The 15926-nt window shown below is 38.5% G+C and overlaps 1 protein-coding gene across 5 annotated transcripts in view; it reads left to right on the forward strand.

Moving 5' to 3' along the window:
- Positions 1–15926, forward strand: part of NDFIP2 (Nedd4 family interacting protein 2) — a 65959-nt gene that overhangs the window by 17158 nt on the left and 32875 nt on the right. For 3 of the 5 annotated variants that reach the window (XR_012159337.2, XM_073347439.2, XM_073347428.2), the window contains exons 2-5: positions 3551–3637; positions 8502–8655; positions 9881–10008; positions 10870–10929. Coding sequence is in view for 4 of the 5 variants with exons in the window: in XM_073347439.2 (XP_073203540.1) it covers positions 3551–3637; positions 8502–8655; positions 9881–10008; positions 10870–10929 (429 nt within the window). In the remaining variant the exon portion in view is untranslated. The remainder of the gene's footprint in view (positions 1–3550; positions 3638–8501; positions 8656–9880; positions 10009–10869; positions 10930–15926) is intronic. The other 2 variants (XM_073347451.2, XM_073347460.2) reach the window with 2 other exon arrangements.

The following is a 15926-nucleotide window of genomic DNA, read 5'->3' on the forward strand; positions in this document are numbered from 1 at the left end:
TCGACATCATCCCTCATTGTCTTAAGCAAAAGGTCACCTAGAAGATGTGGAAAAAAGTCTCCTGTGTATTTTTCCCACCATCTCTGGCTTCTGTAACTCAAATTATTTAAAATGTTTTGCTAGAACTGGATAAATATTTCACTTTTTGGCTGAGATCAGACACTGGAAACTTTCAGCCCAAATTAATTCTTTCAAAATTGTTTTTAGTCCAAAGTATCTGTGTTCCCCAGTCTTAAACTACCATATCCCCCTGATTATACAAAAGTTTTGTCCCCTTCCCCCCCACCAAGATGCTTGATTTTACAAAAGTTTTGTTGTAATAGCCTAAGAAAAACTTTGAACCCCAGCACAATAAAGATGCTTATTGGCAAACATATTTAATTCTTAATGTGGAACTCCTGCATCTAAAATGAGTTGGTATTAAGAATCATTTTTCTTAATTTTATCCAGATTTTCTGCCTGTCAAAGGCATATGCTCTCATTGAGTTCCGACTAGGTGATGAATTTTGTGTTAACTGGCAAACATAAAATGCTTTTTTTTTTAAAGTGAGCTTGTTTTTAACTGCAAACTTTTATTTGCAGCGTAACTCTACTTGATCTTGCACAAACTTACCAGAAATATTTCTTCAGACAGATTAAAATATGAGAAGCTTTAGCACAAACAACCTTTTTTAATATAAATGATTAAAAAGAGTGGTTTACTGTTTGACTCCGACAGATTTATTGATTATATGGTCATTGGAATGAATTTGCAGTAAGGAATAGTTTTGGTCTGACAATTATATTTTATAATTTCCTGCTGGATATCTAGCAACATATTGGTGATTGATACTTGAAAATTGGATTTTTGGTGCAATCCAGAGTTAACATTGGCTAACTATAATGCTTAGGGAAGAGACATTCTGAGTAAAGTGAAGGAGAAAAAAGGGAACAGTTAGAAAAGAGGAAAAAATAATGGTAACTAAAGATATTTGCCCTTGTCATTCAGACTAGAAATATTGTTTTCTGAAAAGCCATTTTGAATGTTGATATGCAGAAGTATTTGTGGGGAGGGATAAGTAACCTTAAGGGTGGTAGGAAAGGAATGTGTACATGACCTTTACTTCTAAATATTGACTTTTTCTCTTCTCCCCTCCTCCCCACTTCTATGGATGGATAAAGCCTGATATAAATTTAGTTGTTAGACGCACAGACATTGGAGTCTCCTTATTTGGCTATGTTTGAAATTTATTTTAATGGTCTCTGTCCCTATCTAAATGCTAATACATCCTGTGGATTTTAAGGACAGTGCATCACAATGTGACACCTGTTTGTGTGCAATTTACTTAATGGAAGTCTAATTTCAGCAGGAAAGCTTTTGTTGCAACATACTTTCAACCATATTCAATCAAATATCCCTTTGGAGTCTATAGAAAGGTTTCCATGGTACCTAATACTTACTTAGCTGACACACAGCTGTGGAATACCAGCACTGGCTTTCTGTTCTGTTTCCTTGCTTGTGTAGACATTGAACCTATGATGGTATAATGGTACTGGCTACTACTGATACTTCTCTGATGGAGGGTATCTAAAAAACAAAAAAAACGAACTATCAGTGCAGGCATACCAAATCCAGATACATGTTATGGCAAATACTTGTAGAATGATGGGGGAGGGGATCGGGGGAAACTTGCATCAACCATTTGAAGCTAGTAATTCTGCTCCCAGAACTAAAAGATTGTGTATCAGTTTTATGCATTTTGATACGCTTTGCAACTTTTTATTTAGTAATCATTTTGTTGCAGGATACATATGGACAAAGCAGTGAATGCACCACATTGGCAGGAGCCGATGTGCTTTTGTGAGGGTTTTTTCTGTACTTTTTGAAATGCTTTAGCTATAGAATATCTCTTTGATCAGTGTATTAGTAGGGAATTAATGCTTTGGAAAGGTCCAAGACCAACATCCCTGGATAGTGAATGGTTCTGTTTGGTAACAGAACAACTATGAGAATATAGGATTTGCCATAGTAGACTGGGGGTGTCTAACAGTAGACAGTACTAGATGTTTCAGAAGGAAGTGCATTGGACAGTTATGAAATAAACTGTCAAGGGGGGAGGGTTCTTCCTAACTCCTGTCCATCAGGGATTGTCTACGCTACAGCTGGAAGGGTGTTTCCCAGCATGGGTAGACAGACATGCTAGCTCTGCTCCAACTAGTATGCTGAGTACAGCATTGTGGCCATAGTGATACAAGCGGCAGCTCAGGTGAGCCATCTGGGTACAAACTCCCCCAATGTTATGGGTATGTACTTAAATAGTTAGCTGATGCTGCTGTGACCACGCTGCTATTTTTAGCACACTAGCTTGAGTGTGTCTGTCTGCTCATGCTGGGAAGTCAGTCCCAGTTTTTGTGTAGATGTACCCATAGTGCTTGAAACCATGAAGCTGAAGGATTTGTCTGTGTTGGGTGATACCATAGTAAAAGGAGGCAGTGCTTGATGGGAGGTAAGAATCTAAGTCCCTGTCAAGTTCTTATGGGAGTCCACAAGGAAGACGGCAGGACAGATGAACCCAGTTCTGTAGTTGCTGGTCTGGTTGATGTTGGCAGCTGTTGCTGTGGAGCTTCATGGATTTCAAGGCCAGAAGGGAGAATTATGATCATCTGCTCTAACCTCCTGTATAACACAGGCCATAGAACTGCCTGAATTACTTCCGATTTGAACTAAAATATGTCTCTAGAAAACAAATCCATTCTTGACTTAAAAGTGGCCAGTGATAGAGAATCGGTAAATTGTTTGTGGTTAACTGTCCTCACTGTTAAAAATGTACACCTTATTTCTAGTCTCAATTTATGTAGCTTCAACTTCCAGCTATTAGATCTTATTAAACCTTTGTCTGCTAGACCAAAGATCCCAAAAAGACTCTCGGAAAGACTGTTTTGTGGTGACTGTCTTGAAAGAGAATTATTTCTTATAAAGCGTTTCCTATGTGAAGGTCATTGGTACTGGTATATGGCACAGTATCCCTTAGGATAAAATTTATCTAGTGTAATAGGATATTTTATTTGTAATTGTTTGTATTTAGTAGTTCATTATGGCCCAAATGCACCAACAGATGGCCAATCCAATTTTAAGCCACTACTCCATGAGATTAGAAAAGGTGGTAAAATACAACATTACATTATGACTACAGCAAAATGTTTGAAATCGCATAAGCAGCAGATAGTTTGAGGAAAGGGTTGACAAGTGACAACCACATCCTGTATGGCTGCATGATTTGTTATGAAGATAGCCAAAGTATGTTAACTGACTGGAAACCAATAAATGTCAATGATGGAAATTCATCTCTGTAGTAACTACCAGCTCTAGTGAAGTAACAACAGGGATGAACTGGGCCGTATGTGTCACAGGATATGTCCAATTCTTTTGTGTAGTTACTTTGCATTTTTGGCTGTCATGGGATGTAACTGTGCTTAAAGAGATCTGCAAAATATCACCCCTATCTCAACAAGTTGAGAATTTGACATATTTGAATGAGATCCTTATTCAACTGCGTTGTTGTTCTTTCAGCAATCAGTCAGCATTACAACAGAGGAGAGGCAGACTCAGCTTACGCAAGTAATGAGATTTATGCAAAACACACAAAACCTTCTGAAGGTAAAATGAAAGTTACAGACAGTATACGATATAGATTTTTGGTTTGAATTTAGATTTAGAAATATAATGGGGGTGGGGGGAAGCAGGCCACCTGCAGCCAGCCATTTCCTTTTCTTCCTTCACCCCCCCGCACTCTGAAGACTTTTGCAGGAGTAAGCAGATGCCATATTGTGTGTTCAATGTTATATTTGAAGTCATAAAGCATTTGACATCACATCTGGTTGCTGTGGAAATGATGTGTCACAAGTAGAAAATGAGTACTTCAGTTAGGGAATAAACGATAGAAGGAGATGTGGTGTTGTCTTTTTGAAGGCACATGGTTATGGTAATCAGAAGTGAAGTGTGAGAATCGCAGGTAATGGTTCTATCATGAATTTTGTATATAGTGCCTTTCATCCTAAAAGATCGAAAAGAACAGAATGAATTGCAGATTCTGCCACTGAAAACAGCCTGTCCTGGAATTGAGTATGGCTGATAATTTTAAGTTGTCTGAAGTACAAATTCTTTATAACGTAACTTATAATTTTTCAGAAAAAAGAAACTATTCTATATGTAAACATTGTGTGATAGAAATGAATGATTTGGACTGTTTTGTTCTCCAGTGATCTCCATATGTCTCTGAACCTTTGATTTCAGAAGAATCATTTATACCTAACTCAAGATCAGTTTAGAAATCCAAAGTATTTAGTTCATGTAACATGACCATTGATGCCTCCTGAGCATGCAGCGTGTGGCAGCTTTGATAGGGGGATGGGAAATCAGGCAGCATATAGTCATGCATAAACAATTCAAGGGGAATCTAAACCCGCTAATAGAGGCATGCTCTGCTTTAACAGTAAATCTTTGTACAGTCGGCACGCTATCTTGATAAGTGTGTGACCTGCCATAGAATGTCAGTTAACTGCTGTCAAGCAGATTGTTTTGTACTGGAGACGGCAAACTGAATTAAGGTTAGGAAAACAAAAAGATATTCTATTATCTGCTGCCTTTAACTAACAGAAGATTGTAGACATGAAAAAAGGAATATACCACTGTTCGAAACCTGTACTTAAAATGCACTGGTAACTGAGAGTGTTCTTCAAGTTGGTCAGTTAGTCTTAGGAGACTCCTTGACACACAATGGTTAGCACAGAAAGTCTTCATAACTGCTTGGCAGCAATTCGCTTGTTATGATGGCAAAAATAAACAAAATCTGTTTCCTCTTAATGGAATGGCATAAATCAGATTACTGTTTTAAAGCAGTATTCCAATGTATTTTTTTGAAAATGTTACTATTAAATGTCAACTTCTCAGAATGTAGTGACTTAGCTGACAGAGCAATTGATATACCATGTCAGATCATTTAGTCCAGGAGGATACTGTGTCTGCCAATGATAGCATCATGTGCTTCAGAGAAGGCCCAACAAATCCTGTGGTCAAGGATCATGGGAAAACCTGTAGACTTCTTCCTAATCCTCAACAGTTAATGATTGGTTCATGTCTTGGAACATGGGGGCGGGTGTAGTTATATCCCTTCTGATTTTTCTGTCTAGTATAACTGGCTGATCTTTTTAATCATACTAAGCTCTGGTCTCCATCATATCTTGTGGCAATGAGTTCCATTGGCATTGCTTATTTAAGTGTTGCCTTATATAACTTGTTTTTCAATTTCCTAGAATGACCCCTTGTTTTTGTAATACAAGAGAAGTTAAATGTGTTGAATGAGACAAGAATTATTTTGTGTACCTCCTATTATGCTTCCTCACTACACTGAACGGCTGCAGTCTTTTTTCAATCTCTTCATATGGGAGTTTTTCCTTGTCTCCTTTGCCACCTTTCTTTGGATCTCTTCTGTTTTTGTTCCTTTTTGAGATAGGGTAGACAGAACTGCAGAGAGTATTCCAAATGAAGGTGTACAATCAGCTTCTATAAAACATATTTCCTGTATTCCCCATCCCTATTCCTCATGCATCCCAACACTTGAGCTGTCTCCAATAAAACACCCAAATGTTTCTTCTGAAGAGTTATAGTTAATTCAGAACCCCGCCATTTGCATTAGTGCAGTCTGTTTTTTTTGTTCCACTTTGCCTTGATAGTCCTGATTGACTTTTATGCCTAAATTGTTGGGTCGTCCTGAAGTTCTGTAGAGTTTTCTGTAGTCTTCACTAAGCTAAATAATTTTGTGTCATCTGTGTATTTTTCACATTAATGTTCATTCATCCACTTGTCTGGATCAGTAATAAGATACTACTGGTCCCGGAATATATCCTTGTGGTACCCCAGTATTAACCCTTTGTCATAATGAAAGTTGATCACTTATTCCTACTGATTTTCTGTTTTACCCACTTCCTAATTCATGATATTTTTACTTGTCATCTGATGCATACATAGTTCCTTGAGTAACATCTTGTGCGGGATTCTTAACCAAGACTTTTTTGAAAGTCCAAATAAACTATATTTGATCTGCTATTTTGTGAAACATTTAAAGATTTCTAATGGATCATAGAGAAACGTTTTTTCTTTACAGAAACCATGCTATCTTGTCCTAAAAATCATTTTTCTCAAGGTGTTTTATAATTACTTGGTAACTGTCTTTTCAAACAACGTATCTGCAATGGAACTAAGTTTTATTGGTCTGTAATTCCCACAATATCTCCTAGTACCTTTTGAAAAAAAGATAGGCACTGGAACAATATTTACAACTTTTCAGTCCTCTCTGGCATATTAGGTGATCTGTTTTATTTTTAAAGTTCCTCCACATGTTCGCTGTCTGTTTGCGGACTTTGTTATCCCTCACCAAATTTATTCAACAATCTCCTCTTTGGCATACCAGTCTCCAATAGCACTTTATCTTTCTTAATCAGAGTAAGATTGAGATAGGTATCTCACCAATATCTCTTACAGTGAAGGTTGATGTAAAGAAATAATTTATCTTTATCTTTATCTTCCTTAATTCAGTTAATCCAAAGAAACCACTAGTCGTCTTATGCTTAATTTCATATGTTTTATCTTTTTAGCTTTTTGCTCTTCAAATCTTTTAGCCCTCCTAATACCAGTACTTCCTCCTTGCCATAGTTTTGTGCTCTTTTCTGTTGAATTTGTTAGATTGGATTTTCGTTTTCTGAAGGATATTTGTTTTTGGCTCAAATAACCGCAAGGATTTTCTCTACTTAAGGGTGTTAGTACAGCATCATGGCCAAATAAGGTTTTGTTTTGTTTTTTGTTTTGTTTTTCCTTTTAAATCCGTATACTTGCCTACCCAAATTCTTCTCCTATAGATCATGTTTACTTGTATACTTCACTGTAAAATAGCTCTAAAACACAAAGTTTAAAAAATAAACCCTGCAATACCATAACTGATTACTGTAAATGTATGTGGGAAAGAGATTATTGGTAGAGGCAGGGGCTTTAATATAGGCTGTCGCAGAATTTGAGTTGAGAAGACCATAAAACAGAATACGCATGGCTTCAAATAATGAGATAAACCGAATAGGGCAGCGGTTCTCAAACTTGGGGTCGGGAGCCCTCAGGAGCCGCGAGCTGTCAGCCTCCACCGCAAACCCCACTTTGCCTCCAGCATTTATATTGGTGTTTAAATATATAAGTGTTCTTAATTTATACGGGGGTCACACTCAGAGGCTTGCTATGTGAAAGGGGTCACCAGTACAAAAGTTTGAGAATCCCTGGAATAGGGTGTTTTTGGCATGTAGGCCACATCGGGGTTCCGAAACTGTATGGAGGGCCGGGTGTAGTGTATTAAATTGCTCCCTGAGGAATGTGCTACTTATGGTGTACTACTTACAGCTGCAGGTCCTGGTGCTCTGAGCGGCACGGTAAGGGGGTGGGGAGCGGGAGGGTTGGATAAGGGGCAGAGGGTTCTGGGGGGCAGTCGGGACAGGGAACAGGGGCAGTTGGATAGGTGTGGGAATCCCGGGGGGCCTGTCGGGGATGGGGTGTAGATAGGGGTCGGGGCAGTCTGGGGACAGGGAGTAGGGAGGGTTGGATAGGGGGTGGGGTCCAGGTTGGGGTGGGGGGTCCTGGGAGGAGGCAGTCAGAGGACAGGGAGCGGGGTGGGGGGGTTGGATGGGTTGGGGGTTCTGAGGGGAGCAGTCAGGGGGCAGGAAGTGGGAGGGGCGGATGGGGGTGGAGGGCCAGGGTGTTTGGGGAGGTGTGGTGTATTAAATTGCTCCCCATAAGAATGTGATGCTTACTGTGTACTACTTACTGCTGCCAGTCCTGGTGCTTAGTAAGTAGCACATTCCTATGGGGAGCAATTTAATACACTACACCCTGGTGGCTCTTGCAACCATGCTGGTGCTGCATAGCAGGAGCTCACAGCCCCACTGCCCACAGTACAGCTGGCATGGCAAGCTGAGGCTGTGGGGGAGGGGCAGGGGGCTAGCCTCCCAAGCCGGGAGCTCGAGGGCCGGGCAGGACAGTCCCATGGGCTGGATGTGGCCCACGGGCCATAGTTTGCCCACTTGTGGTTTAGAATCTTCAATGCTCTTTTAAGAAAACACTTTGCACTTTAGTGAAGCCCATTTTAAGCATCAGAAATCAGTTTGATAGCAGAGGAGGTTTTAAAATAGAATGGAATTGTACTGAACACTTTGATGTGCTTTTGAAGTGATTGCTTAAGAAAGGTTGCTGTTAGAAGTACTTGGATAAAGTCTCTTGTGTCTATTAAATCTTAACTGTTGGGTATATTAGCTTAGTCCCTGAATTTATTAGCAGAAGTTTTAAATTATTCCACTAACCTAAAAATAGTGCTAAATTTCTATTCTTTGGTAACATCTGAAGAGGTTAATGTCAATAACTTGTACTTGTACATAAAGTATTCCCTGAATGTGTTTTGAAATTTTTGTGTTGGCGGGTTTTTTTTAAGCTTCACAATGAAGATGATCCTCCAGAGTCAACTGTTGAAGAGCCATCCACTTCGACAGAGACTGCACAAAATTCTCAACCAGCAGCTTTATCTGAAGCAGATGTTTCTCCTCCACCTTATTGTAGTATTGCTGTAGAAGCAGCTGCAGCCTCAGGTATTTTCCCTTTATTATATAACAGCTCTAGGTAGTATTACTGTTGGAGAAGTACAAAGATCATGAGTCAGCTACTGATTTGGGGGCGTATGATGCAAACTCCCTCCCCCCTCCCCCCCCGCTTACTGTTATCTGATTAAAGGTGACCCACAGATGTATGTTTCTCTTTTTTGTGTGAGTTTTAACCAAAACCCAGGCAACTTTTTAGAATTGTGCTGACTGCCCAAATTACCAGACTCTGCAAGTAGCAAATTATTAGCTCAAGATAGTCCTTCTTTTTTTTTTTTTTTTTTGAAGTTCTGTGTACTTTAATTCCACAGTCCTTCTTTGGCTCTTATTCAGAATAGTCCGCGGGTGTGTAGGATCAAGGCCACAGTGCATACATTTCCCATGTGACTACCATGAATAAATGTTCACGCATATGAAGTATTTGCAAGAGAAGCACCTCTGCTGGCATCATTTAATCAGCTGCAGAATCCTGTTATATGCTGATGGGAAGCCAAGTACTAGACACTTGTTAATATTGCTTGGTTTTGCAATGTATTAATAATTTGTGCATTTGGTATATAAATAAAATGTCATAAAACGAAATTTGTTGTTCACGTTACTTTTTCAAAAGCAATACTTTACATACTAAATTGGCAAAATTGAGCCATTCCAAGAACAAGCAATTGTCTTGCCTCAGTAGACCAGCTGCAGTTTGCAACAGCGCTCTGCAGTTGATGAGATGTGACATGACCAGGATAGGCCTCAGTTCATTTTTTTTTTTTAAACACTAAGAACCTGAAACTCTTCTTTTAGGATGTTTCTTTGCACCCTTCTCTCACCCACTCATATGCAAATTATTGTATCTGATGAATGCTTGCATTTGCTTTTCAGCAGAATGTAATCTTAGTTCCAAACCTCTTCGCCCTTTTGCAGTATCTAGGTCAAACTTTAAATTAACTAGTTTTGAGTTGCAGCAGTAGGCATCTTTAAATTGTGATTCACTCTTTCCTGTTCATTAAAAAATAAAATAAACGAAAAAACTTCTCACAATGTCTGTAAGCACTTATAGGTCAAGTTGCTCTAGAACAAAGAGACTGAAATTTATGACTGGACAGTTTAAATGTCACCAGGCTTGCTGTTACTTTAGTGTGCGTTTTTTAAGATTGCTGTAGTCTATTGTTCTTGTTGATATTTTTCTGGGATACAAAACATGAATCTCATTTTTTGTTTTTAACAGAAACACCTAATGAATTTTACCCTGTACCACCTCCATATAGTGTAGCTACCTCTCTTCCTACTTATGATGAAGCAGAGAAAGCCAAAGCTGCAGCAATGGCAGCTGCTGCAGCAGAAGCTGCCCAAAGAGTAAGTGAAATATCTCTGTAAAAATCTTTTGGAGAATCTGTAAACGAAGTTGATTTTGATAATGTACAGTACTCTAAAGTAGTGTTTAAAAAGCATTTAGGCCCACACTTCAACCTTTTTTTAATAATCATTGTTATCAAGTGATGTCTTTTGGATGCTAAATAGCTTTTAAAATTTAGTTAGATATTTGCAAGACATTCTGAAGATGTGAAGTGCTATAGAACTGTAGAGCATTTCTTTGAAGTACAGCTGTTTGCTAAACACTTTAAAAAGCCACATTCTTGGTTAGATTTTGACTCTATAGCTAGTACATATCTGGAGGGAGGGGAAGATGCAGATTCACTGAGTTAACAATTCCAATTCCTGGGATAGTGCTGTGATATTATGAATGATTTCTGTTAGTAGCAAAGAGGTAACTTAAGTCACAGAAGTATGTTGCTTTTTATTGCTGACAAAAAATAGATAAATTGAAACAAATATTTTTGATCTTTTTAGAGTGTTAAGGGTAATAATGTTGCCCTGGCAACCTTAATTATGGTATTTCCTAACTTTTGAGTGCTTGACTTTTCAACCTTACTGTTTTTTCATGTTGCGTTTTTTGTGTGTAATATTGGTATATGTGTGGTATTCCGCCCTCTCCACCCCCAAGTTTCCCCTCGCTAATTCATTCCTTTTGAAAGTGTAGAGTTTAAATGTCTAATGAAAACCGGGAAAGTGCAGTTAGAATCTAAGTGACATTTTAAAAGTCATTTAAGTGAAAACAGAATATTTAAAATAATTAAATGGTTTGTTTGTCTGTAATAACGTTCTCTTAACACTGTTCTTTAGTTCTTTTGTCTTATGTTTGTTTTACATGCTTAGCACGGCCAGTTTAGGGAGTCTAGGAGTCTGTTTGATGAAATATTCCTCAGTCCACCAGAGGTATGGTACAGTTCTATTTAGTTGAGACATTGCTGTGAATTTTCCTGCTGGTAAATAATGATGGGTTCCCTTACCCACTTCAGAATTATCTTATTGAAGTCTCAGAATTGTTGCATCTGCTAAATACGTGCCATTTTAGAATCTATATTTGAATTCTGCTAATATGTACGTCAACCCTTTTTTCAGGGGATTATAAATCCAATTAAAAAAAAATATTGTGAAAACCATTTGCGTTTGTATAGAACTGCACCAGCTAACTGTCAAACGGGTTCCTTAAGAATCAGCTTTCTTAATTGACTGACCAGTTTTTCTCAGGGTAGACCCTACCTTCCAGGTTTCAGGTACAAGAAAGTTATAAACCCCTGAAAAACATTCACAATGGAGCTGATGGTAAAACCTTATTCATAGTGGCAATAAGAGGTGCCACTAAAATTGAAGATGCTGGAAAGTTAGTGCCTTTTTGTGTAGAGGATATGCTATCGTATTCGTGATACTTATCCAGATAGTTAATGTATTTTTACCTCCTTAAATGTTGCAATCCTTTAGTTCTGGTCTTAGAAACCAAATCAGTTGTATAGGCACAAGTATATCATAAGATCTGTAACAGTTACAAAAAATGTGTATGAATCTTTCGGGCGGCATAATCCACTATATGAACTGTACAATAAAAGGGGTTAAGTGAATTAAAGCTTTTGTTTAGAGCGCAAAAGACATCAGGAGTTTACAGTTGGGAAGCAGAGACATGTCTTTAATTTTTATAGAATGTTGTTGAATCAACATTATGCGTTCATAGCAGTTTCCACGTATTTGAAAAAAAAAATTTATGAAAAGATATTAAGCAATAATTGGGATTCAGTTCAGGTCACCACATGACCAAAAAATTAAATTCAGAGACCCCATTAAAAACACCAGTAAGAGGCTGGGGGTATTTACTTTTGCAGAAAGACTGAAACATCTAAAACAAAACTATACAAACCAAGATTTTATGTCCAGGGCAAACCTGTATTAGTGGAGGCATGACTACTGGCCTGAAAGGTGTCTTCAATCTGTCATTTCTATGATTATAAAACCTTATGCTGCCAGATGGCTTGTATAATCTGGGGTTACTTAAATTTTACATGCAGCTATAACATCTTGTTCTAAGATTAGTATAAAAGTGCCCAATTGCATTATTTTCAAGGTTATCAGAATTTAATATGAAAATGTTATGACACTGTTAGTACAGCCTGCTCTTGAATTGCACTATTCATACAATAAGAGCCCTCAAATTTTACAAAATAGATGAAAATTATTAGAATTATGTCAATTTCTGCACTCGGATTCCCCAGGAAAGATCTTGATTTCAGTGTGTAGCTTTCCATTCATATGTGGGACCTAGACATGTAAAGATAACAGAAATCTGAGTTTATAATGCTTTCATGGATCTACACAGAACTTTATCATTTAATTAAGATAAGAGGGAAGGTCCTCTCATGGATTGGTAACTGGTTAAAAGACAGGAAACAAAGGGTAGGAATAAATGGTCAGTTTTCAGAATGGAGAGAGTCAAATAGTAGTGTCCCACAGGGGTCTGTACTGGGACCAGTCCTATTCAACAGAATCATAAATGACCTGGAAAAAGGGGTAAACAGTGAAGTGGCAAAATTTGCAGATAATGCAAAACTACTCAAAATAATGAAGTCCCCGGCAGACTGCGAAGAGCTACAAAAGGATCTCTCAAAACTAGGTGACTGGGAAACAAAACGGCAGATAAAACTCATTGTTTATAAAGGAAAAGTAATTCACATTGGAAAACAGAATCCCAACTATACATATAAAATGGTGGGTCTAAATTAGCTGTTATCACTCAAGAAAGATACCTTGGAGTCATTGTGAATAGTTCTCTGAAAACATCCACTCAGTGTGCAGGGCAGTCAAAAAAGCTAACGGAATGTTGGGCATCATTAAGAAAGGGATAGATATTAAGATAGAAAATATCATATTGCCTTTATATAAATCCATGGTACATCCACATCTTGACTACTGCATGCAGATGTGGTTGCCTGATCTCAAAGATATATTGTAATTGGAAAAGTTTCAGAAAAGAGCAACCAAAATGATTAGGGGTATGGATTGGCTTGCGTATTAGGAGAGAGTAATGAAACTGGGACTTTTCAGCTTGGAAACGAGATGGCTAAGGGGGATATGATGGAGGTCTACAAAATCATGACTGGTGTGAAGAAAGTAAATAATGAAATGTTACTTACTCCTTCTCATAACATAAGAACTAGGGGTCACCAAATGAAATTAATTGGCAGCAGGTTTAAAACAAACAAAAGGAAGTATTTCTTCACACAACGCACAGTCAACCTGTAAAACTTTTTGCCAAAGGATGTTGTGAAGGCCAAGACTATAACAGGGTTCAAAAAAGAACTAGATAACTTTATGAATGATAGGTCCATCAATGGCTATTAGCCAGGATGGGCAGGGATGGTGTTCCTAGCCTGTTTGCCAGAAGCTGGGAATCAGCGACAAGGAATAGATCACCTCTGATTACCTGTTCCGTTCATTTCCTCTGGGGCATCTGACATTGGCCATTGTCGGAAGACAGGATACTGGGCTAGATGGATCTTTGGTCTGACCCGGTATGGCTGTTCTTATGTTTGTATATAAAAATATTAGCAAATACTTTTTGCTGTTCAAAAAGTTGTAATGCATCTGTGACGGGTTGGATCACAGAAACCCCCTTGAGAATTGCTATCTGATGTGCTGGGACTGCCTCTGAGCCCGTTTTCCCTAGCAGCTTGAGACTTGAGAACCCTGCCTGGTTCAACCCAGACACGCTAGCCTGCTACAAACACAGACCCAGGTCTCCCACAAGTTGCAGGCTAAACTGAAAACAGCTTAAGAAGTGTTCCTGTCTCCAACACTCACGTACCCAGCTCCCAAAGTGTCCAAACCCCCAATAAATCAGTTTTTTACCCTGTATAAAGTTTATAAAGGGTAAACTCATAAATTGTTTGCCCTGTATAACAGTGATATAGAGAGCGATGCACAGCTGTTGGTGTCCGTGCTCTCCCCCTCCCCGCCCCCTCAGGTATTTAATACATACTCTGGGTTAATTAATAAGTAAAATGTGATTTTTATTAAATACAAAAAGTAGGATTTAAGTGGTTCCAGGTAATAACAGACAGAACAAAGTGAATTACCAAGCAAAATAAAATAAAACCCACAAATCTAAACTTAGTACTGTAGAAAATGACTACAGATGAACATCTCTGAGGGTGAGATTTCCAAGAAGTTTCTTTTACTGACTAGCCTCCTTCTAGTCTGGGTCCAGCAATCACTCACATCCCTGTGGTTACTGTCCTTTGTTCCAGTTTCTTCCAGGTAGCCTCTCCACCCCCAAAAGATCTATTGAGCCAGCTGAAGACAAAATGGAGGGGTCTCCCAGGGGCTTAAATAGACTTTCTCTTGTGGATGGAGACCCCTTCCTCTCTCCTATCCAGAATTCAGCTCCAAGATGGAGTTTTGGAGTCACCTGGGCAAGTCACATGTCTATGCATGACTGAGTTCCTCACTAGCCAGGCTACATTCCTGGGAAAGTTTAGATGTGGATTGGCGTCTCCAAGTTCATTCTTAGCTTAAGTGTTTCTTGATTGGGCACTTACTGAGAATAGTCTTTTCTCAGGAAACTGACCAACTGCTTCACTGAGGCTACTTAAAATTAAACAAGTACATAGCCAGTATTCATAACTTCAAGTACAAAAATAATGCATGCATACAAATAGAATGAATATATTCAGTAGCTCATAACCTTTACAGAGATGTTGTGTGGCATATGTAGCATAACTGGAATGTGTTTTATGTCGTATATACATTCATAAGAATATTCCCATAAAGCGTTATGGGGTGCAGCATCGCAACATCTATGTAGATACACCATGGTGCACTATGGTTAAATAATGAAGAATGTGATTCTCTTTCCACCTTTTCAAAAAATAAATAACTAAAGCAACATTAAAAGAAAAGGAATACCTGTGGCACCTTAGAGACTAACCAATTTATTTGAGCATAAGCTTTCGTGAACTACAGCTCACTTCATCGGATGCATGCAGTGGAAAATACAGTGGGGAGATTTTATGTACACAGACAACATGAAACAATGGGTGTTGCCATGCACACTATAAGGAGAGTGATCAGGTAAGGTGAGCTATTACCAGCAGGAGAGGGAAAAAAACTTTTTGTAGTGATAATCAAGGTTGGCCATTTCCAGCAGTTGACAAGAACATGTGAGGAATAGTGAGGGGTCGGGGGAATAAACACGGGGAAATAGTTTTGCTTTGTGTAATGACATATCCACTCCCAGTCTTTATTCAAGCCTAATTTAATGGTGTCCAGTTTGCAAATTAATTCCAATTCAGCAGTCTCTTGTTGGAGTCTGTTTTTGAAGTTTTTTTGTTGAAGAATTGCCATATTTAGTTCTGTAATCAAGTGACCAGAGAGATTGAAACGTTCTCCAACTGGTTTTATAATTCTTGACGTCTGATTTGGGTAACATTTTTGATTGAAATAAAGAAGAATTCTATTTTGTGCCATCAAAGACTGAGAAAGTAAACTTTGGCACATGAATTTGAGAAATGTGCACATTGTATGAAAACTTTTATGTAATGTAACTTCAATAACATGACTTTTTTTTTTTTTTTTAAAGCTATATCAGCAGTTGGGCTAAACGTTCAACGCTATATAGGTGCCGAAAGATGCACACAGGCCCCTAGGGCTTGTGCCTAAATGGTGAGCCTATTTGGCATTTACAGAGATGCTACATTCTGCCTAAGTTCTCTAGGGTGCCTAATTTTCCAAGCTATGTTTTCAAAGCAGAGTGATTTTTCTGCGCCGAGGGGTTTTTTTTACCATGAATTTTAAAAAATGGCTTTGGGCACTTAGTGGCCATTAGGAGGCCATTGAAGTGAGCTGTAGCTCACGAAAGCTCATACTCAAATTGGTTAGTCTCTAAG

The sequence above is a fragment of the Lepidochelys kempii genome, chromosome 1 (assembly GCF_965140285.1).
Source record: "Lepidochelys kempii isolate rLepKem1 chromosome 1, rLepKem1.hap1, whole genome shotgun sequence".
NCBI lineage: Eukaryota > Metazoa > Chordata > Testudines > Cheloniidae > Lepidochelys > Lepidochelys kempii.